Genomic DNA, 24,774 nt, shown 5'->3' with positions numbered 1-24,774 from the left:
TGTGATAATGATCTATACAGGATGTTACAAACGCATAAAACTCATCAGCTTTAAAGTTCATATATTATGTAATTTGTCAGAAAAGCATATTTGGTTAAGATATTATCTATCCAAGCTCAGCTAATGGAAAGTTCTCCAACAGTTCTCCACAAAAGGGCTATAAGCAAAGGACTTGCCTAAGCACAAGGGAAGTATTTTACAGCAAAGTTCAGCTATCAGTTAAAATCTAACAGTTAAAATCCCAGGTTTTATAAGAGATTTTTCACATTTAAAACTTTGTGGTTATGCCTTGCTTCTTTGTTCCCAGGGGACTATTTGGACATTCACAGTTTGATAAAACTTCTGAATGTTTGTCCTGGGACATGGAAAAGGGGTTGCTGGAGACCCGTTAAATAATTAAATGACCAGGAAAGTAAAATTATCCCAGGGAAGTGGCCTAAATGTTTGCATACTGTATTTGACAGAGGACACTTTATGTTCCTCATAGTATTAAACGCCATTTCCACTCATTTTTCCATACCAGTTTTCAAGGATGTGTTTTTTCAAAGAATGATTTAAAAGTGGATGCACTGCCTTCTCAGACAAATCTTTGCCTGCTAAACTACTGTAAATTTAAATTTCTTTAAGTTGCTGTTGAAGAATATTAGTTGTACTTATATTTTTCTCCTTCTCATGTAATAACTGTATAGTCTGTTAAAAACATACATTTTAGACACTAACCACTGGGGATCTTGATTTATTTGTTAATTTGAAGTTATTTTGGTCACAATAGTTGCTTGTTTGACTTCTGGTGTTTATACAATAGAAGGTCTTTTGCACATGTAGCTGGGATAGCATCTGGGAAAAAGGAACTGCAAAGAATGTGATATAAAGTAGTTGTCTTGATTTATATCCATCATGTACCTTGTTAAAATTTGATACACATCTAGGTCAGTGGGATTCTTTCCATTGATTTCCAATTTGAGTAGGAAGGGGGCTTGTTTACTCCCTGCTCCACTGAACTCAGCTGACTAAATTTACACCGTGCCATGGAAGTGTCTCTGAAAGTCATACCCTTCCTGAAGAATTGTTGCTAACATGAACAGTCCCAGTGACTCCATCCATACCAACTCATGGTAAGAATTTTTTTGGGGTGAAAAAATGTTCTGTTGGTTATGGTTTTCCTCACGTGAGGGCTATTTTAGCAGTAAAGGCTAAGAAAGCAAGACATGCTTAAAGAAATTGTTTTCACAAGTGCTATGAGGATGCAAGTGAGCTTGTATGGCAAACCAGTACAGTTAAGGAAAAAGCGTGGAGTCACAAGCAGGTGAAAAGGTTGGAAACAACCATTTATGCTCCGTCACTTTTCAAAGACAACCATACGTAAATGAGCAAATACGCTTCAGGAACGCAAATTTGGAACTAACTCAGGAGCTTCACAATCCTTGCCCTCAAATCAAATTTATTTGGGAATATCATCATAGGAAATACGGACAAATACAGCAGAATAAAAACACACGGTTGTAGATTGCCTTGTTGAAAATTAAATAAAAAAATACTGGCTAGATCATAACCCATAACAATATTACATAATATATCTGTCAGATATCTCAAGATAAAAATACAAAATAAAACTCTTGAGGGCTAATCTATAGCTACAGCTCCTCAGTGTGCTCAATGCAGGGGTACATGCCCATAATGCTGTGGGAGAGATGCATATACAAACACCATTTCTTATGGCCCCATGCAGTGTTTTGGTAGCGCAGCCTTACAGGTTTCAGAGAGAAACTATTGTTCAGGAAGAGGCCCTCTCAAGAAGCCTTTCTGCCATCCGAACGCGAATTTCACCCAAGGTCAAAGCCTTAACTAACACGTGTTGGCTATATCGGTCTTCTCCACCAAAGAAAATTTCTCCTCATCCAAACAACACACTAAGCTTTGGGACATGTCCAGGTAAAATCTTGCTAAGAATAAAGGAAGAAAGAAAGAGAATCAGCTGGCATTAAAGAAAAACTAAGGACTCTTCTTCTTGTATTTCAGTAACATCTACCACAGTGATTAAAACTGAATACAAATGAGCAAATAGGATTATTTATACACAAATCACATCTCTATATTAATGAATGAGTTCTGCGGGCACTGAGTGCCTCCTGCGAGATCAGGAACTCCTTCTAGTTTCTGCAGTGCCAGATCTTGATGCCGGGTATAATAATAAAAGGACACTGAGAACCCCACAGGACGCTCCGAGTACTCCGCAGAACCTGTCATAATTTCTGCCTGTATTTCCAGGAGAAAATTCTTGCAGAGTATATAAGTCACGATGGGACAGAGACACAGAGGAAAAAAAAAGTCAAGTTCAACTATGGTAAAAGTCTGAAATTGAAAATACAACAAAAACATTGAATTCTGATTGCTCCAGACTTTCAGTCTCAGTGAACTATAAATTACAATGTTGAAGAACACTTTGTAACAAACAAATACCTAACTGGCCTAGTTCTTAAAGGTATCAGTCATCTCTCGTTCTTTTCAAATTTGGTGGGAACTGCAGATGCTCAACATATCTGAAATAAGGTCCCAAGTTCTCAGATCTTAAACAAGAAGATTTTCTGCTGCCACAGCATATGGCAATTTACAATTAAAAAAATGTCTGATATGACCATTATGTTTCTTTTCTTGTCATAATGACAATAAGAAACCATAAGATGGTTTACATTTTATTATAAAGAAAAAAAAGAGTCCAACATTCCCAAAAAGGATGCAGAGGTGCACGGAGTGGTCCAGGCTACTAATGATTTGCTCAAACACTAGCAAAGAATATATAAATTCTTAACTCTTAGCAAAAAATATCGATTGCATTATAACATATATGATACAATTCCATTTGTTAACTGCACTGTACAGAAATTTGTCCATGCTAAATACAAGCCTGGACCAGATACACAAAACAATTTAAATGCACTTTTTACATCCTATATGCACAAACATTTCTTAAGTTAAAACTATGCACACTACTTATGCATAGCATGTGTATGGCTTACATATTCAATGACAGGAATTCCACCTTTTGGCGTGCCCTTATCCCAGGGCTCGGAGCTCTCACTGTTCCCAGCTCAATTTCGATTGCTCCGCTGTCAGAAAAGAGACAGTCAACAGGTATGATTGTGTAAGGGTCCCTTAGTCTAGGGTGATTGTTTTATGATTCCTTCTTCAATCAGGATAAAGCGATCCCTTGTTGAGGTTGACCCTGATGCCTGTTGAGCTCTGGTTAGATCCCTGAAGCAGCAGATGAATAGCACATAGGTTTCAGTTGTCCGTCAGCCTCTGCACAGAGGGGAGTGCCACCGCCCACACGAGTCCTCTTCAGAGCAGACCATGGGTGATTGTAAAGACTTTTTGGTCAGTGAGGTAATAACCACAGGGTCCAAAAAGGAGAACTGGGAGTGCAGTGACTGGAGCCACCCGAGCGCCTACGATGCAAAGGGGAGCATGGAATTTTCCTGGCAGGTTCCAGCAGAGGGAAATGAGGTTGGCTGCAGCTGCATGGGATGCCTGGGCAAGCCAGGAGGGGTCACGTGCAGCTGGAGGGAAGCGGAGATGAAAATGGAGTCTCTTTCTGGGCACAGTTTGGGCTGGAGGGCTCATTCTGAGGCTTCTTGCAGAGGTAACTGCCTGCGTGCTCCGTTTTCACTGCCTCTCAGAGAAAGATGGTCTGGTGTTTTCTTTTAACGAAAGAAATGCTAGCAAGGATTTGCTGGATCCACGTTGTCACCCTTGCATTTGAGACAAACTGTGATATAAGGCCTCAGTGTCACCTTCCAGTTCTGTCTGAACTGAACACACTATTTTGCTGAAGTGAAACAATTTTCATGTATTCCTGCAGCTGTCGCTTCTGCCCTACAAAACAATAAGCACCAGCTTCATGGTAGGGCTGACACCATTGCTGATGTCTTCCAAAATACTATAGGACTGACAATGTTTTAATCTTTAATACTGAATGCTATTTAATTAATTTTAAAGAGATATTTCAAATACTGATTTGTTAAACACCAGTTCTCTCCATATAGTAGCCACCACAGTGGGGAAGAATCATCATTCATGCAGGCTGGTCAGGATAACTCTAGAACTTCCCTGTACAGTCTACATATTTTTATTTCCAGATATTTTAAGGAAACTAACAAGTAGGACTTTAATGTTGCATGCAGACGGTTGCATGAACAAGTATCTATAACAATGTTTCATTTTGCCTTTCCCTTTCCATTGGACGCCAGTAGCAGTGACACGTAGCAGCAATCCAGTGCAGATGATAAATGTTGTGTTTTCACATGTCTCATGGTTAACTGGAAATGCCTGGTGTCAGTGACGCAATAAAGCGAGGTCCAACTTTGGCTGAAAAAAGTATTTTGGCTAGTTTAAGAAAGCAGAATAGAAGAGGAAATAGCAACAACAAATACAACTGAAATCTTGCGAGTTGTTAAGTGCCTTGAGTTACCAGCTCAGGGTTTTACATTTCACACTTTTGATCATTGTTGTGGTAAACCACAACAATCATTTTGTCCAATCACTCTCCACGGAAACAGGATGATCCAAGAACAAGTTGACAGATAACAGCCTCTGAGAGCACGGGGTAGGAACAGCTAGAGTTCTTCTTTTCTCCTGCAACAGAAGTCAAACGAAAATTCATAAGCAATAGATTTTTAGTACCATTACTTCCAGTATTTAATATACTTGAACTGAGGATGGTTTATTGCATGACCATTTAGTCTGACATTAATGATTCAGAGATGTAAAAGTATTTTTTTTCCCTTCTTTATATTGAATGGCTTTTAAGGGGACATAGAAAGTGGGGTGTACTGTGTCCCCATTTAAAAATGTTGTAATAAAACCACAACTGGAATAGAACAAAGAGGATAATAACAGCAGTAAGTGAGTCTTTATGGTATAAAACCCTCCCCATTATAAGAAAGAAATGACAAAATTACCTGTCGTGCCTGAAATGTCAGAAGCTTTTAAGAAATAGCAAATCTAGTTCTCTATCAGTGCTTCTTTCTGCTCAGTGGCTTTTACAATATCTTCTGACTTCTTATAGTGTTTAGGCTCACCTGGAAGATAAACAAACGCGATTGGGAACCTGAGTGAGGAAGTTAACCAAATTAAGAGAATCTGCACAGCCCTAGACAGACAGGAACCTTTCCCCCCGACTTTTTTAAGGTTAAAATGAGGTTTCAGGCACTGCTTTCTTTAACTGCTTTCTCACCAGAGTAAGCACAGGATTGAATTAACGAAACATTATGGTTTATCCATAAGGCAAAAGATAGAATGAAAGCAATAGATCACATCATGAAACAAAAATATGAAGACATTTACGTGAGTAAGTGTTAATAAAGTGGGTTTGGTTTTGGTTTATTTTATCTTGCAACTTGCTGAAAGTCAAAATTCACCCTCTGCAGCAAAGTGCTGTTTAAATCCTCTTTAATGTAAGCTTTCAAATTGGGAGTAAGCTTCTCTCAGATAATGAAAGATGCCAGTGTCAAGTTCTAAGAATTCAATTAATTCAATCAGATAGGAGAAATGACACCGAGTGACACAAGCAGCTTTCAAACTAAGTGATACAACATGAATTTCAAACCTCCAATCACAATATTAAGCTGTTGCTTAGACTATTCCTTCAGTAATTTTGAATGAGTACAGCTGAGGAAATTAAAAACTGAGATAGTGGGCATGGGGAGAATGTAGCAAACTTACAGTGTTATTTACTAACTAACTCTATAGTAACTTCTCAGTTTTAACCAGTTGATTGACTGATCCCACCAGTGATTAATAATGCTGAACTGAAAATGTGAAAAACAAAAAGCACAGAAGTCTCAAAGCAGAGAAGATGAGCTGGGAGAAGCATAAAAGTTATAAAAATAAAAATACAGTTAGGGGAAGATTTTTGAAAGATAGAAAACAAAGGTACTGGCAGCTGAAAGGGAAAGCGGATGATGTGTGACCTGAAAGGAAAATTGAAAGATGGCGGGTTGAAGTTGAAGAAAAGGCTCTCAGTTTAGAAAAGAGAAAGGGAAGAGAGGAAAGGGAGCGAATGAGAATAAGGAAAGAAGAAAATTAACAGCTATGAATCCACCATGGCATCACTGTAAACAAGTGAGAATTGCTACTGATTTTACCCTTGTTTCATTGCCGTGAACGGTGGCAGAGTGGGCGCTGCCCACTCTGTAATGCGGCCACCAGCAGATGGGCCATATTCCCCCAAGCAGCACTCTTCCCCACCCCCTTATTTTACATAAATTTAGTGTGGGTGGAATATAGACAACCAAGTCTCCAAGTCTTGAAATTGGACTAACATGAATTAGAACAAGAATTTCTCCAGACCTTTCAGCCTGCGGTTGTTTTTGGAGGGATTTAGCAAAACTTTTATTATTATCCATAAAAACAAAAAAGGGGGTGGGGAGGGGTATGAAAGTAAAACCTATTGATCTAAATATTTAAATTTTATACTTGGCATAGAGTGGTTAGTAGTTTTAGGAGTGGGATAGGAGTGGTTTGTGGAGGCCTTAAAGCAAAAACTGTATGCTTAATTTTCATAAAAGCTAAACATTAATTTCTAAACCATACATAACTTTCCTCCTGTCAATGCATCAGTTCTTTTGTGATAAACTCTGCCCTATGAATGGTTGCTAATGGCTGTTACCTTATAATCCCTATCCTTTTTATAAACACATTGTTTGCTCTTTTAATATACCTTCCCTCCATCCTCATCCCATGCACGAACACGGACGCCTTCCCTTAGTACCAGGATTCTGATTTACTGTTACTCTGTTTACCCACACAGTGTGCACAAGGAACGCTAACGAACCAGGCACCACAGCGACCTGCGCCCACTTTGCATGGATGCAAAGGGTTCCACGCTTGACTGAGCACCACAGGACCACCGCTGCACTGAACGGTCACCAGCATTTGCATGGCACGGATGATTCTTTGATGCCACTTGCATTACCATAAATCAAACTGGCATGTTGTTGATGTGGATCTGTCCACTGCTATTTAACCTGGCTATCCTCTGGAGGCTTTCAGTTACTGACTGCTGATGACGTTGAATGCTTTGTATAATTCGATGTGACTGGGTAGTCCTCTACTGTCATATAGAGTGAAGTTACTGATAATCTGTTTTATCACAGATTTATTATCTCCTTTACATTTTGATATTAAGGATTAATGTGGCTATCATCATGAGTGAAAAGTTAAAAGTGTGCCAATTAGCATTTATAAATCATTGAAACATGGAGTTGTTTAATTAAACATAAGCAGTTTTTAAAATTAATGTTCTAATTAATAAATCACTCAGGAGAAAAGGAAAATCACCACTTAAAAAAAAATCACCTTATAATAGTTCCACTTAACCTTGTAACATTCAATTACATGAAAGCGAGATGATGGAAAGGACAAAGGTATTGTGGAGAAAAACGACATTGAGTCACAACTGGAGTTCTTGTAATAGCGACCCTCTGGTTCTCCCTTCGCACTGACCAGGACACAGGGCAGAGCTACTCCTGTTTGTTAATAAAACGCGACAGTCTACAAGAACTATACCTAGAAAGAGATGTGATACAGGGAGAGGAAAACAGTCCCTTTTTTCTTTTTTTAATGGGGAAGCCCCTTCATCACGGTACATCCAAACATTCAGTGACAGTTCCCAACAATGCAGATAGATCATCCTCCCCTGTGTTCCCCATCTTTGTTATAATTCAGTCGCTTACCCACAGAAAACCAAACTGAGTTTTCTGCTTTTTATAAAGACAGAACAATGACAGCTAACATATGACATTTCAATCTGAATACCTATGTTGCATTTCTTCTTACTTCCTATCTCTTTCTCCCAGCCCCAGCGCCCTCAGGCGCTTACTTCTCCGCCCCGGGAGTCAGCAAGCACTCTGGACATCGCTTTAGTCTTCTACCCCCACCCTCAGTACAGAAAGTACAGAGGTAGAAAAATCTAGCATGGAGAGTGCTAATAATGTCCTGATAGATGTATAGTGCTTCTTAGAATACTCTAATTTATTAATACTCTTAGAAAACTCTAATTTGGGAAGCAAGGAAAAAATGTAAGGTCATGTGTATGCTACCTTCTGCTTGCTCAAAGCGACATTCCATTGAAAATATCTGACCTTGGTTAAGAGAGTCCTGTCTGGATCCACCGGCCATCAACAGAGGTGCAAAAGTGAAAAGTGGGGATGCTACCCGTGCTATATCTCCCTTCTGTGCCGACTGCTACTGCATCATACACAACACACTCAAACATTGCTTATATAGAGAAAAAGGAGGGGGGAGTGAGAAGAGAAAACAGAGACTGCTGTGCTATTTGTAGTTATGAGGCTTCTACGTACTGCAGCAATGAAAACTCTTGCAAAAAACACTAATATTAAGTATCTACATTTAGACAACAACAATGACAGTTTAATGCAATTCCCTCCATTTAGAATGATATTAAATCATTTCATCACTGTGAAAGAGAAATGTGAAACACTTTAGCCTGAGTTTTCCCTTTGGTATTGAGTATTGCAGACTATTCCAATACTAAATGCCTGCATTGCCTTTCTTTTCAGTTATCTTTAACATTGTGGCACAATCTCTGCAGAGGTACTTAAAGCTGCTGCTGAAACCCAATATTATTTCATTTCGTCTCAAAGAGCCAGGACCTGAGTCTCACCATGTGTTGGTAGAAAGTCTGCTGCCCTGGCCCCTGACCATTACAGTGATGTAAATACCTGCAGTATACCTTTTTAATCAGCAGGCACAGAAAAAGCCCACCATATATGTCATTTATTTTTATCTACTATGACACAGTTGAGAAATTAGTATTAGGTCTCCTCTGTGGTTTATTAGAAGCATAAAGTTCTGTGAAAGGGTCAGTGCTGACTTAAAAGATTATAGGATTTAAATAATATATAGATAGATTTCTCACTATATAGTAACATGGCTGGTCTGTCCTTAGGAAAGAAAGTTTTAAGAATATGATGACATAGTCCCTCTGTAAATCATTTCAAAAGACCATAAAATATTCAAAATATTTTTCTATGACATTTAAATATTGGGAAAATAGGGAAAATGCAAGAATGAAATGTTATTAAAGTATAAATCAAACTATTCAATGACATAAAATCAGAATGTAAATGATATCATGACTGACCAGTAAACCCCTACAATGGAAGAAGGCTCAATGGAGATGGGCAAAGGGTATGTGCCCATCAAGCTCAGGAGATAATGCAAGGGGTGACTGACCACAGCTGTTGCAAAGAAAGCTGACAATCTCAACACAAAGGGGAGCAGAGGGTGGCCTTCGGTTTAGATAAGCACTTACGTCAGTTGAGTGGATCCACTGACTATATCACAGATGAGGGGATCTACCCGTGGTGTAGATGTTTCTCCCTGAGTTCATTAGAAGAGCATGACTGTCTCCCTGAGTTAGCCGGGCCAGCGTTAAGGGAGTGAATAGGTGGCTCAGTCCAATATAGAGTATAAAAACTAAACAACTAGGAAAAGAATTTTGAAGAGAGCAACGGGCTTGAGCTGGCTTCAACCCGTGTATGCCTTACTGGTGACTGGGGACACCCAGCATCATGACGGTGAGCATATTCTTGAGTCTGGTAATGGGACTCACATCAGCATTGTCACTGAGATGTGTATTGCAATTGCTCTACTTTGCTAAGTGTAACTTACATTTGTAGTGTGCTTTCAGTATGTCCTGGTTTCGGCAGGGATAGAGTTAATTTCCTTTCTAGTAGCTGGTACAGTGTTTTGGATTTAGGATGAGAACAATGTTGATAACACACCGATGTTTTGGTTGTTGCTAGGTAATGCTTACACTAGCCAAGGACTTTTCAGCTTCCCATGCTCTACCGACTGAGAAGGCTGGAGGTGCACAAGAAGCTGGGAGGGGGCACAGCCAGGACAGCTGACCCAAACTGGCCAAAGGGACATTCCATACCATGTGACGTCATGCTCAGTACATAAACTGGGGAAAGCTGGCGGGGGGGCTGCTGCTCGAGGCCTGGCTGGGCATCGGTCGGCGGGTGGTGAGCAATTGTACTGTGCATCACTTGCTTTGTGTATTATTATTATTATCATATTATTATTATTATTATTATTATTATTATTATTATTATTATTATCATCATCATCATTTTATTTCAATTATTAAACTGTTTTTTATCTCAACCCACGAGTTTTTCTCACTTGTGCTCTTCCAATTCTCTCCCCCATCCCACTGGGTGGGGGGGAGTGAGCGAGCGGCTGCGTGGTGCTTAGTTGCCGACTGAGATTAAACCACGACACAGTATATTTTGTATCATTCTCCTAAATCTGAAATTCCATGTAACGTCAACTATCTTCAAACAGGTAAATTTTATATTAAACATTACATCCTTCACGTGTGGAATATCTAAAAAAAACTGGTCAGAGAGTATTGGACTCTGACATTAATATGCTACAGAAACCAGGCAAAACATTTATCAAGCTCTCCATTTACCTGGGTATCTATCTATGCTGGAAAATGAACACAAATGATCACTGAAGGAGATGGATGAGAGTAAATTCAACATACCACAGTGAACAGAAGTTTCACATAAAATAACTAAAAATGCCTTTAAATATCAGATGCCTTTAAAAATAACACCTAACCAATACACTTATTCTATTCATAGTAGCATTCTACTAAAAATTTGTGATAGTGTAAATCAGAAAACCGGCTTCATCTTGCGGTTTTCTGACTTGAGGGACTATGAATTACTTATGAGGTGATCCATGAAAAGTTCATGGGACTAAAAGAAATGAGAACTCACTTTCCGTAGGCTTAAGTTGGCTGACAAGGGATGCACATTTCCACTGGAAAAATTTTAAGGATTCAGAGGTCTAAATAGGTGAAAAGTCACTATTCTAGAATGCAAGATCCAAAGAATTCGGAATGCATAAATTCTCTGAATTTCCCATGACAACAGCATTTTAACAATATCATTTCCTGTGACAATATAATTTCCCATGACAACACCAAGAATCGATGACTACGTTTGTTCACAAACCGTATCAGATGAACAGTTTTCAAACTAATTTGAAGACCTGTTCAGAATTTTACAACGGCTGGGCATGTGTGTTCGATCAATGGTGTGAGCAGTAGCCTCTACTTTTTACACACTCTCACCAGCAGGAAAAGGCACAGCTTGTAGTAAAGGAGGGTTTGGAGAAAAATTCTTTCAGCTCCATTTCATTTCCAAAGATCTTTATAGAGCAGGTTAAGATCTTCAGGCGTAGATATTTAGTTTCAGTAGAGAAACCTACATTTTTATACCAAAATTTTCTGTTGCAATCAGCAGCAACTGAGATGTGTGCTGCAAAACCTACAATGGCTCAGATGTAAGTTGGGGGATCCCAGTAAGGGAGTATTGGCTTATCGCTCAGCCTCTGGAGTTGCCTTAAAAATAATTTGCTGCTTCTCTTACTGTGTGATTAATCACTTGACGCAGTTATGTCTCCTGCTATATCTCCCCTTTTTCCATGGCTTTTTATTAGTCTGTGGTTTAAGTACCACTGCCTCTTCAGTGATGCAAGAGCTGAGCAATGTCCTCGTATGAGCTCTGGCTTTTAGTTCAGGAGCTTACCAATACTATTTATTTCCACAAAATAATGAAATCACTCTCTTATTTCTATTTCATTATTTATCTGAACTCTTTTTGAATATTGCCATCTCTAGTGAAGGAACATCCTTGGACTGGTGGAATTGATGTTATTAAATCTTTTTTACCATCTTCAAGAAAAAAATAGCTTCCGGATCATGTTTGCCTTTGGAAATACACTATTACAAACTCAACCACTTCTTACCCTTTTCATAAATTTTGCAGTTTGAAGTGTTAAAATACAAGGCATTCTGTAGAAAATTCCCTGCCTTAGAAAATGAATGAGATTAGCTTTTTCTAAAATAAGAAATCTCTGTTCTCATAGGGAAGGTGGAATGTAAAGATTGATAAGGCAACAGAGTGCACTAACTGCATGCTGAGTTGTATCTGACCTCTCAAACAGCATTTTTGTGGATCAGCCATCTAAAGACCCCCAGGGACAGCTACACCACAACTGCCTTCTGCATAGTATGAAATATAAAAGATACAGCTTTTCCTACTGTGTTCCTCATCCAGCAGATGGGAAACTTTTCTAAGGCACTTAAATTTCAAGTTGGGCTTTAATACAAATATTGGTGCAAAAAATACATGTCAAAAGACAAAAATGTCAATTATTAGACAACTTCAAATGCTGGGAAATTAATTTTAGTGTAAATATTTTGATTTAGGACCCTAAATTAACCATCTGTTATTTCTGATGGAAAAAAACTGTCAACAATAAAAGCATGGAGTGCTGGAATGCGGAACTCTAGAATAAGTGGGAGCTCTCCATAAAAAGCATTCTTGATAAATATGCCAAGTCATATACTTATGTCTAGACTAAGCCTTATAAGCACTTCAGTGTTGCTGCCCAGACAATGCCATACTTCTGGCACAATATTGCAAGGCTCACTGTCATAAAAGCATTAATGAGTTTAGCGTTTTAATTAGAAGTGAGGAAAAGAGGTGTCATTATATGTCTTGATTATTCTCATTACCCTAATACCTCAAAGCTTATTCTAAAAATAAGCAAATTCAGAAAATAAAATGAAAATGCACAGTGTCTTTCCCTTACTTTGATAACATCTATTCCTATTGCTTGGGCATCTTGCCCTTGATACTGTCTTACAATCACCAGATATTAAATCATAGTCAGCTTGTGATAAAATACTTACATTCTAAAAAAATATTCTGACATTATAGGGATTTTCTGGCTGCTCTGCTTGTCCTGCAAACTACAGTCAGGAGACTGATGTTTCTGATTAAGAGAATGACACATTCCAATGCCTACTACAGTTAGCAAATTCCATCTACTTAAAGTTAACTCTAAAATTTACATTACATTTAGTACAAAGGATGTGGTTTACAAAATAATAATCATATTAGGTGCCTAAACTAAGGGGGGTGCATTTTAATAGCATGAGAATAATTACCTATTTGAAGAGAAAATGTTAGATAGTTCTGTTTTGAAAGTTTACCTCATTCTCCAATAACAAACTGCTATATAATTGCAAATACACATCTTTAAATTACTTTAAAATCATTCTTCCAGTTCAACTAAAGGTTTTGGTATTTTATGTAAAAAAATTTCTACTAGATACCAAACAGCTAATATCAAGATGATGATATTTGTTTATACCAAACAGCTTTTCTTTGATGGTTTTAGAACACTACTGTTTCTACACATGCCTGAAGAAACTGTCTTACGCTGGTGGTTTGTACAACACCTTATTCTGATATTTTACATTACTGTTGATGTTTGACAGGGAGATACCAGACACTGCTGCAGCTTCACCCTGGACAGCTTCCTTAGATTGACTGGTGCTCTGTGATGAAGCATTACCATTCAGTGGGTCTGTATTCTGTGTTTCTTGCTGGGCATCGGTGAGATCTTTCTGGTTCGGATCAGAGTTAGTGCACTTTTCTGAGTTGGATTCATCACTCAGAGGAGTGTCGAAAGAGACTACTTGTAGGACGATGGATCTGGGAGGACAGGTTGTACCATCGCTTCCCTGACTACTCTCATTTTGTATCCTTGTTGTCTCTTCCTGTAACTGTGCATCTGTGGAATTTCTGCTTTGGTCTTTTTCCTGTTCACCAACATTTTTCACAAGTTCTTCTACAAAGAGGGAACAAAATATGTGAATTAGATAAGAAGGATATGCCACAATTGTTTGATTTCAGAGTAGTGACTGATAGAGCTGCACATGGGAACATTGTGAACATCGACTTTCTGCACGAGGACATGTGCACTGGTGTGTTTAATATGGGTCAGATTCTGCTCCTGATTACACTATTGCAACTGAGCCATAGTGGTCCGCTTTCTGGTTTGATCTCTAAGTTGTACCTCTTTTTTTTGGCCATAGTACAGAGCAAGAAGCATCATCAGACACACTGTAAGCTGAAGGATGGGAGCAGGAGGACCCCATGCTGCAGGCACGTCCCCCAGCAGTGGTGTTTACCACCACAGGACTAGGAGGAGCAGAGCTCATCAGTTCTGCAACAGAGAAAGGGCACAGAGGGGAGCACCTTGCTGGGGATGGGGGAGCCATCAGAACTGAAGGGAAGCCCTGAAGGAAGTTGGCATATCAGCCTGGAAAAGTCCAAAATGTCAGCTAATACAGAGCTTCAGCTGGAACAAGTTATAGAGGGTTACACGCATGCAATCCAGTACTGCTGCCATTTTGGCTAGTGGCCCATACAGGATGGGAAGGAAGAAACATGGAGGAAATTGTGCTTCAGGGGACAGCAGCTACAGGAGAAAATAATGTTTGTGGAAGGCTCTATTCCTTGCTCTATGGCAGAGACTTGGAGAACAGTACAAATGAAATGGCCCAGAGTAAAAGGAGACAGAACAGAGCAGCACAGAGAGGTGGTGCCAGGAGGAACTAGAAGATGAAGAAAACAGAATGGAAAACTTGTGATGGAGGGTGAAAAGTCTGATAAAAAATAACTACCATCTTCATGGAGGGCCTATTTCTCTTGCTATTAGTATCTCTGTTTCGTAAATTCAGATTTTAGAATCTGTATACTACTATAAAAGATACAAAACACTATCAATTTAAAAAGTGAAAGCATCGCAGTTTGAACAACACCTCCACAAAATAGTTGCGTGATATTGCATAAAATTTCTAACTTGGCTGTACACACTGTATGAAGGAAGGAAACCAAGCACTGAGATATTTATTGAGTTCAACTGGCAGCTCCCAGAAACTCTGGTTGTGAGTGACCAGTCCAAATCTAGACCAAAAGTGATTGCATATGACAACTGAAAGATAGTCCAGTCTGTAATCACATTTCTACCACAGTCAGCATTTGGCATCTTCGTCACCTCACTTTTCTGAATCCAAAGTAAGTTCCCACTAAAGTACAATTTGGCCTGTGAAATGTGATGGAAAGGAATACCTCCAAACCTGAACTGACATGCAGAAGCATGGAACAGTTAAATAATTTCTTTCTTTTGTCAGTTCTTACACTTCCTATCATACTTTTAAAAAAACCAAGAACTTTCAAATTTGAGCAATTTCTAAATTGTTAAGCCAGTTTTTTTTAAAAACTTTAGAAACCTGCTTGTTTTGGACTCCAAATCTTCTGAAACTTGGACAGGTACTCTTTTTCTACAGACTTCAATGCAGCTCTTACAAAGAAGTGGTTAGGCTAAAGACATTAAGAAATATGCATATGCAACTTGAAGCAAATCTGATGTTCAATCCAGATATGTTAATTAAAGCATCTGTCACTCATGGTATAATCTACCTACTTAAGGCTTTTGTCCCAAGAAACTGGTTTATGTGCCATATTTGCCTCCATATGGCAAAGCTATAAGCATTCTTCCTTAAGTTTATAAAAAAGCCAAGGAAATTCCGAGATAAATTATTTCAGATGCTGCTCAGATGCATCCGTAAGTTGAGGAAAGCAAAGCCGAACTAAAATCGCACATAAAATTGTAATATTAACTTAGCTCACACTACAAAAGGTGGCTTTTTTAACTTGAAAGCTGGTAAGAACAGACAGTTTTTTTCTCACAGAATGGTGTTTTAGGACAATGCTAAGCAGAATTCAGGTTTGTCTTGGTGTGACTAGGTGGCTGACCACTTTATTCTAATATTAGAAGTCTCAGAATATTCATATAGGCAAAACCCCCTATTATTTTTTAGTTCATAAAGCTGAATATCTAAACTTAAAATTGCTTTTCTTCACTCCCTACCAAACTTAAACTGGCAAATGAAGATTAACAATTTAATCAGAACAATGCTGATGGCCTGTTCTTAACTTCTGTCTTGCTGGTCTCTTATTTCTATGACTGCTCTTGAGATGATCTCAAGCATGTCTATTTAAGGATATCTAAAACACAGCCAAACTCTAACTCAGGTCTATGCACATCTGATGGATGTAGCTTTGAAATGGAGTATCTCTGTACCAAGTTACACCTGATAACATACTAGTTAAATGTCATACCTATTGCATTTAAACTGGTGCCATACTATTTATTCCAGAAGTCAGTAGAAAAGAATATGTGAGAAAAATATGATCTTTTCTAAGTATGAAAAATACCGTGGAATTTTAAAATCTGTGGCGTTAAAACTATTTGCTAAACAGTAGTCTTTTTATGCTGATAATCATATCTGTGATTACCATTCCATGGTGATAAAATTTCCAAGTCACTCTCAGTTAAATAAGCTTGAAGAAAAGTGTCTTGTCCACTTGGGAGGAGTTTGTTCAGGGCAACAGGAGGAGTGGCTGGTAGCTGTGACTGAGACTGAGAAGCCTCAAGTACAAAATCCTCTATGATGATATCACAACTTTCATTAAGACCCCCAAACCATTTTCTTGCTATTAAGTCTCTCATTTGCTGGATGTCTGAGTGTGTGTTCTGACTTGCTTTGCTCCACTCAGCTTCAATTCCTATGAAATCCACTGCCAAAAAGATGAAAAATACTGGATTCTTATGGTACGTCAGCCACTTGCGGAATATGCTCTATGTGCTGGAGAAATACAGATTTCTGCTTTCCATAACAGCTAATAATTGTACTCTATATTATATTAGACCTTTATATTGTATACCATAATTGGCATTTTCTATCATTTCTGCTGTCCTATCACTCTGATGAAACAGAAATATTTAGAGTATTTAAAAGAGGCTGAGACTGGGACAGTGACCAAATAACTAAAATTCAAGCAAGGCACTGCTAAGTTAATACCACTAATGTAAGAGAAGCAGAGCTGGCATGACGTTTGATCCCCAGTGCTGGACAGTAAAAATTGTAATAAATACTGTGGCAGAGCCTCTACCTCCATCCAGCCACGAACTGCCAGGACCCTCCGAGAGCACCAGGCAAGGCTGCTGCCCCTCACCCTGCACTGGGCTGCCAGGAAGAGCAAGTTCCTCCTCCCCTACGGGCACACATTGCTCTCCACCTGGAGATGGAAATGGGGTATGTTAAATGAACAGTGTAACTTGGCATTTGCAACATTGACAATATTTAATAAGAGTAAACAGATGAATAAGATTAATAAGATTAAAGAACCTTCTTGGCCCTTTAGAAAACTCCCCTCTTTTTTAGGGGGGTCAGTTAGGCACTGAACAGCTTAAGGATCGTCATATCCATTCAGATAAAGGCAGACAGAAGTGTGTTGTGCAGTGCAGTGAACTCAGGGTATGTGTTATTGTTGCTACTGGTTTTGCTCTCTCTGTTTTAACTTGGTAAAAGTGCCTGGAGCCAGGCCTGTTTACATATTTTCAACTGTTTGGTATTGTTTTCTTTACAAGAACCCAAGTGTTATTCAGCAAAATTTGTGTGAGTTCATCTGCAAAACAAATGGCTTCTCCTAACTGGTCTGTTAGGGGTGACTCAATCTTATCCCTCTCTTCTGTACTTCTGTGTCGTTTCTGATCTCCTGCCTTAAATCACTGTCCTTCATGAGAAGCAACAATGGCATTTGATACGTAAACATGGTAGAAGTGGTGTCTTTCTTCCCTTGTGTTCAGGCTGGGCTGTTGGCAAAATAATTGTAACGCATTGTTTTGTTTGGAAAACTGGCGGGAGTCGTAAGGCAATAGCCAAATTTCAGAATAGTTGAAAAATTCTGGTACTTAGTAATTTTGCATCTGCAGAAAATATGTTAACTAGTGAAGGTGACTTCTTTCCTCTCCCCTTTTCACCAGATATTACTCTTCTTTCATTAAGTCACCTTTTTTTTTTGGCTTAATTGAGTCTCTGAAAATTGAAGCGAGTTCTTTAAGTTCTTTTTTTTTATTGTTTGCTGGAGTGAATGGGAGCACTGCATTCCTGTCAGCCCAATGAAGGACTAAACCATCCATGAAACACTAAAACTGTCACACAGCTCAACCTCTAGCACCATGCCATAGGACTCTCTGGTCTCCAGAGTATCACTGCTCTGCTGCTGCAGAAACTCTGGTGAGTCTGTATTATCAGCTACAACACAGATTTCCACCAGCTCAGCTATGTTACTGCCTGTGTATTCAGCAACACTTTCAGGACATGGTCTACTAAGTGGTGAGGAAGCTTTTTTTTTGGTACTTTCTCTTCTGTATATGTCCATCAACTTTCTTTCCCTGGCCTTTCTGTAATAAGAAACCGAGCATTCAACTACTATAATCTGCACAGTACAAGGCTTATAAGATACCTTTCTGTCTCCAGCAACTGCACCACTTGAGCACGTACTGACTTAACAAGAGTGGAGAGGAAAACCACAAAAGCCATGTGTAAGCAGAACATCTCAAATCAGCTAATGGCAGCGACTGCCACAGTGCTAAACCCCAGTAAAGCAAATGTCTGTTGAATTGCTATTTTCATTGGCTGTGTTGAAAATAAGCTACAATAACTTACCCTTACAGAAAGACATAATGACATTGAAGTATTAAGAATTAGCAAACTACTGAATTAGAGAGGAAAACTGTTCATCTTCACTAAGAATTAAATTAATTGAGGAATCTAATGAAGAATGCTGCTGGATGTTATGGTCTCTCTGTGTATATTACCACAAACTTTGATTTCTAGGCTTGTCTGCCTTCTTTTTTACTGGAAAACAAAATTCCACAAAGCAGTGACAAAAGACCAAAACCGGGAAAACATGGGAAGGAACTGCACCTTTCTAAAAGACATGTTCTCATATCAGCCATTTTAAAGGGAAGAGAAAGAGACCAGCAATAAGCATCAAAACTTTGCAGAAAACGAGAGGACTGATCCTGGTGCCTCTGGGACTCCCAGGTAAGTTTAAAGACATGTCCAGAGTTACCAACCAACCGTGATTTTTCCCAACCAACCTGCTGTTTTCAAACCCAGGAATACATTGGAGTAACCCACAGAGTTATTTAGACACTGATTCCTTCCTTTTTCAACTCCTCACACAAATTTCATCACAGATATAGGAGTATATAAAACCACTGCAAACCACATAATCCAGTGGCACTTGATGTCACAGCATTACGTCATACAGAGAAAGTAGCAAAGGCTTAATCAGCTATCAAAACTTCTTCCTAAAAGATTTGGTTAAAAATAATTTGTGAGTTTATGGTTTCCTAGGGTGGTTACCTCCACCTTTTACTTCTCTTTTGCTGTTTAGCTGTAAGCACAGGGGCTTGAATGCTGGGACTTTCGAGAGAGGGGAAGGGAGGGACATGCTGCTCTGAGCCTTCTAGAGGGAAAAGGTATTTTAAGTCATGTAGTTTGTCTCGTGCAGAGGCGGGCCAGCTCTCTGGTGTATACTCCAGGGGGATATATAACAGGTTCCATTATCAGGTTCAGTTATCATTCCTTAGTCTGTGATTTACCAGGTATTGCCAATACAAAACGTTTCTTGCTACTCTTAGCTCAACCCATTCATTGCAATTCCTCAGACCATGGTGAAAAATTCTCCATTTCCCACTGTTCTTAACATTTTTCTGGATTAGCTCAAAAACTGCTTATGACCTAAACGTTTTAGCACTGCAATTAAAATCACTGTCACTGGTCCTAGATGGGACTGCTTTAGCCCCCTGAATTTATCTTTCTCCAACAGATGAAAACATTCATTAGAGTAGATTTCATGTGCCAAACTGTCAGTTGTTTTCTGTGACTGTCACACACGTCCTCCCATCGCCCTCCCTTCCTAGTGGCTGCTAAATGACATTAACATGCTATCAGATCATCAGTCTCAGATTTTTGCATTTCAGCAGCTGTTACTCTCTTCTTATTAGTGAGTCTGCAGAGAAAATCTTTCAGACAAAATGGAACTAAACCCTGTGGTTATTGTGACTGGAAGTATGCAGGACTGAAAGTGCCCGAGGGGGGCCTGCAGGTACCATGCAGAGGTCTTTCAGAAGAGACATTTGTTATTCAAAGTTGCTGCCCATGGAAAAAAAAAAAGCTGATCTCTACTCCAAAGATGCAATAGTTGTCATTTTTTCATATTTTTACTACTAAAATTAAGCACAGGACAGTGCGAGAGCCTCGTTCAGCCTCACACATTTTTCATCCCTTCCCAATGTGGTCAGTCATCCCAGACATACATCTTCGAGCCGTGCAGCACAATGCACTGCCAAAAGGTATTGAGAACATGGTTTGTCACTGATCACTTTCCATACAAATAATGTAACCTTTGGTCAGGTCCTGTAACAGCTAATTCTTCAGAAGAGTTACACAAGCATAAAATGGGAACAAGCAACACTGCTGTTGTATTATCCTGGAGATGAACAACGTTAGCATGCTCCAGTGATGGGCCCATTGGACTGGCAGCTGGACCCTTGGTCTGTATGCTGCATTCCCTCGTGCTATTATATGACCTGAGACGAGTGTCCTAAGCTGTCTGTGCCTCTTTTTACTCAATTGTAGAGTGAAAATAATGATACTTATTTATCCCTGTAACTTTATTTACAATGACGTCTGCTGAACAGATGGTAAGCATGATTACTAGTCCATACTCTTTTACTCTGTTAAGAGTACCTGAACTTGCCAACCACTGACCGACTTGATTATTAAATCTTCAGAACATTTTTATAGAACAAAATAAGCATGAAGGAATAAACATTGTAGGCATAAGGAATAAACATTGCATTTTTTAAATATTAAATCATTGTGTTACAATTCCTCTATGTTCTAAGAAGAAATGTATCATGAAGGATCTTACATGATATTAAAATCTTTCCCAACAAGTTGTGTGTTTCTTACAGCTTTCTCAGTAGGTCAATAACTTCCAGACCTTAAAATCCATTTAGCAAACATTTTCTCTAATGAACCAACCTCTCAGACTCATCTGAGCATCTTTACTGTCTATTTGCTACAACTACCACAATTGCAAATAGCAGCAGCCATCACCCCTATGTGTTGAAAAAAGCACAGGATGGAATGGTCTCTTTATCACTGTGTTGAGTTGAACAAAGACAGATTATCTGGTGATTAGGGGTTTGGAATATTAATTAAACATCAAGGCTTTCAAATTAGAATCCCAGATGTTTGATCATTATGGTAATTCCCTGTTAACAGCATTCCCTGAAAGGCCTGAGAAACATTCCTCTAATTCTCCAGTGGTGAAAGGTTGAGGACCCTTAGGCTATCAAGCACTGAGCTGCTCTGCATCAATTATACAAGACATGGCCTTTTTAGCAAAATGGAGCCATCTTATTTAGCGAGCCTTCTGTTAAGAAAGCTCTCAAACAGCTGCCTAGGTAGATAAATGCTTTCCTTACTAACACAGGCCTTTCCAAAACAAAGCACACTGTTCCTTGCACAAGCTGCTTGCTCCGAATCAAGTCTCAGCAGCAACTACCTTTTCAGGGAGGGGCAGCACCGGCAGCTGGGCCTGCTACATCTCCAGGAAAGCTGCCCTGTCAACAGCACTGTCAGTGTGTCTTGGTCTCCTGCTCTGGCCTGTCTAGGCATAGGAGTCAGACCATCTTCCTCAGCCCTCGCTCACCTCTGGCTGAACCAGTGCTACCTGTGTAGCCTTCTCCTGAAAAGGTGAGAAGCTGGAACAAGTTCAAGTCATGCTCAGGAAATTATATGGGTTGCCGCTCGTTTCCTTTCTATATTACTTGTGCATCTGTATTACTACATTTTATAAAGGCAACTTCTCCTGAGCCTGTGAACTAATCTGAGAACAATGCCTAGTGTTTGCAGAGCCCACTGACAAGAATGCAGATGGTTCTTTTAACAGCACAAGTACTGTTTGTCACAGGCAGCTCAGGAAGTGTGTTTGGAGATCTACGCTAACAGCCAGCCTGCTTACTGCCATGGCATACTGCCCTCATACACGTGACCTTCTCAGCGCACTCAGCTCTGCGGTTTGTCATAAATTATCTAACTAGGAATAATGATAGCAATAACAAAACTCCTTTCACCTGGCAGTGATTTACCCCTGGTATTTCTTCCCTCAGTACATGCTCCTACTAATATATGAATAAAACACAACTTCATACCTATGCCCAGAGCAACCTAAAGACTTTTCATCAAGCAACAGAGTCAGAAAAGGTAACGGGAGATCCAGACAGGACGGAACAAATTACCTGAAGTTCAAGATCTCAGGTTATTCACTTACAAGCTTAGTCAAACTTGAGTGCAATCTGAAAGGAATTTCAAGTGGAAAGGGGATGTATTTCAATATTTTTCATTCTTTCCTAGATGTTAATTTTGCACAGTCTGATTAAGGATTTTCAGCCTTTGCAGGGTGCAGCTCCAGAACAGATATACTGCTGATCTGGACCAGTTGGGGAAGATTCCTCCTCCCATTATGTGACAAGGAACTTATGTGCTACCTCATAGTGCTCTATAGAGCGCTACATTCACTTAGTGAAAACCTCTTTTCCAGCAGCCCTTAGTGCCCACATATAAAGTGCTCACACATTGCTTGCAAAAAATGAATGGAAAATATCTTAACTTTCACAAAACCTATATAATCCCCCCACAGCTTTTATTAAAAAACTTATTGTCTGTGTACTAACAAAATATAAATCTGTACTCAAAAGTATTTGCACTATTCACAAGGTTCCTCTAGATTCTAACCAGGCACCCTGAAGGTCTCCGTGCCACATTCCAGTCAACTGCAGATGTTGCTGCAAGTAGTCTCTTTATGGGCGCAGTTTTCTATAAATCTCTTCCTTGCTCTCACAGAGGTTTTGCAAAACAGATTCAACCACAATCACACAGAGCAGATATTGCCATCAAGCTCTGGCCTCAGCACCAGCTATTTCCACTTACCCATTAGTTTTCCTAATGTACATTCTACTGTAATTCCATAACTCTGTTCAGGAAATACTTAGACATACTTCATTAGTCAGGTTGATGGAAGAAAAGAAGGGCATCCTAGAATATGGACAACTACAATCTCAACAAAGTCCATGGAGTCTTGAACATTCACAGCTCTGTTTTTCACAGAAGAAAGCATGTCCAGTTTCCTGGATCTTGCTGCGCCTCACATTAATATTGACTGTATAGACAAACAATTCTTAAATCTCTTGCTGTGAGAAGCTTTGTGTTTTCAATGGCTGTCAACAGCCCAGTAAAACTGGGCTAAATCTATCAGTAATTTATAGAGCACTACAAAGCACTGGAAATGAAGGGGAAATTATCTTTTTGATAGCACTGTACACCTCCAAAACAATATACCAAAAAGCTGATGTACCACAATCAAACTGGTTAGTTAGATGTAACTGGAAATGGCAAAATTCCAGATAGCAAGTTCTCCATTCTTCTATATTGAGGGACCTTCCACGTAGGGCTGCTTCATTTCTGCAGGCTGTAGCTAAGTGGTCTTGGGCACCCTGATGGTCTGCTATTACTACTGATCATCGCAAATTAGCAGCTTTGTCCTTTTGACCAGTCAGTATTAGCTGGACAATACCAAAAAGGCAATCAATTGTATGAAGCTGCTCATGAAGAAGAGACAATATTAGTTAAATCTCCTCCTCAGCTGCCCCTTCTACCTAACTCTCAAGTCATTGTCACAATAGATTATGGAAGCTTGTTCTTACTTAATATTCTCCTAACGAGAATATTCATTCACAATGTAGCATTAAATGAGATTTTAGCACTGCTCAGCAGTGTTTTTCTTTCTTGTCTGATACCTCTTTGAGAAAAAAGATGCTGCTTTGGATGACGGGATGAAAGACAAGGCTGGCACTGGGCTCCAGGACACCATTCCCTGCAGTCAGTATCAGGTCATGTACAAGCAAGACCAGTCCCAGCAGTGAAACACTATACTGAAATATTCCAGGTGCTTACTCGGAAACAACACAGACTGTGGTCAAAATATTCCCAAATGCCATTCACTTAACCTGGATCAAGGTTATAAATTGTGTTCAACAATTATCACAAATCATTTCATTCAGAAAACTGCAACCCCAAACAATTTTCAGGTATGGCTTATGAATTAAGATGCTTGATGCAGGTTTGGCTTTACTAACTATCAACCAGCAAATGAAGAGTCACTTTTTGCCTTGTTTGGGTCTAATACACGCTGTGATTGCCCAAATCTTTAGATCCACCGAGTCATTTAAATAACTGCCTACAGCATAGTCCCAAGAAGCCTGCAATATTGAATCTTGTTCCATGCAGTGGGGAACAAATAGCATTTCTAATAGCAAAGTACAACTTTTATGTTTCTTAAGAAAAGTGACAGCACATACTACTTTGAATTGTTGATTTTGGCATTTAAAGCAGATGTCAGTATCAGTTATGATTAAATGTGCAAGAATGCACATTTCTAAGCCAGACCCCTAAAGACAAGCTGAGCAGCACAGAGCCTTATTGTACATGCTATAAGATTTCCTCTCATTGCCTGACCACCTACACCTCTTTATACCTCCCGGGAGAGCAAAACAGGACCATCTAAACAAACATTAAGACATAAAATATATGAATACAAGACAACTACATATTTGTATAGGTTGAAGGAAATTAAAAAATGAAAGTAGGGGAGATCTTAGGGAGTAACCTATAAAAACATTCCACCTTACTATATCATACCTTCTACTGCTAATTCTTTCCATCTTTCTTTGTTTGCTTGAATGATCTTCATCAAGTTGTCCTTAAAGCTCGTTAGGTCTACAGTTGCTAGAGAATTTTCTGTGTGAGTCCCTCCATCACTTGTATTTTTAAAACTGGGTCGTCTTTGTGCTTCAACATTGCTTACTGCTCCCAAACTATTTTGGCTGCAG

The 24,774-nt window shown here is 39.3% G+C and overlaps 1 protein-coding gene across 10 annotated transcripts in view; it reads right to left on the bottom strand.

Annotated features, from left to right (window-relative positions):
• Positions 1-1,421: 1,421 nt before the first annotated feature.
• Positions 1,422-24,774, bottom strand: part of PDE1A (phosphodiesterase 1A) — a 187,769-nt gene continuing 164,416 nt past the window's right edge. For 8 of the 10 annotated variants that reach the window (XM_076342474.1, XM_076342476.1, XM_076342473.1 and 5 more), the window contains 4 exons: positions 24,584-24,768; positions 13,465-13,740; positions 4,959-5,078; positions 1,422-4,632 (listed from right to left, as the gene is read on the bottom strand). In XM_076342474.1, coding sequence (XP_076198589.1) covers positions 5,002-5,078; positions 13,465-13,740; positions 24,584-24,768 — 538 coding nt within the window. In that variant the 3' untranslated portion in view covers positions 1,422-4,632; positions 4,959-5,001. Of the gene's footprint in view, positions 4,633-4,957; positions 5,079-13,464; positions 13,741-24,583; positions 24,769-24,774 lie in introns of those variants that run through there. The other 2 variants (XM_076342482.1, XM_076342477.1) reach the window with 2 other exon arrangements.

Source organism: Aptenodytes patagonicus, chromosome 6 (assembly GCF_965638725.1).
Source record: "Aptenodytes patagonicus chromosome 6, bAptPat1.pri.cur, whole genome shotgun sequence".
NCBI lineage: Eukaryota > Metazoa > Chordata > Aves > Sphenisciformes > Spheniscidae > Aptenodytes > Aptenodytes patagonicus.
The sequence above is the reverse complement of the archived record's forward strand: the minus strand, read 5'-3'. Positions and strand labels throughout refer to the sequence as shown.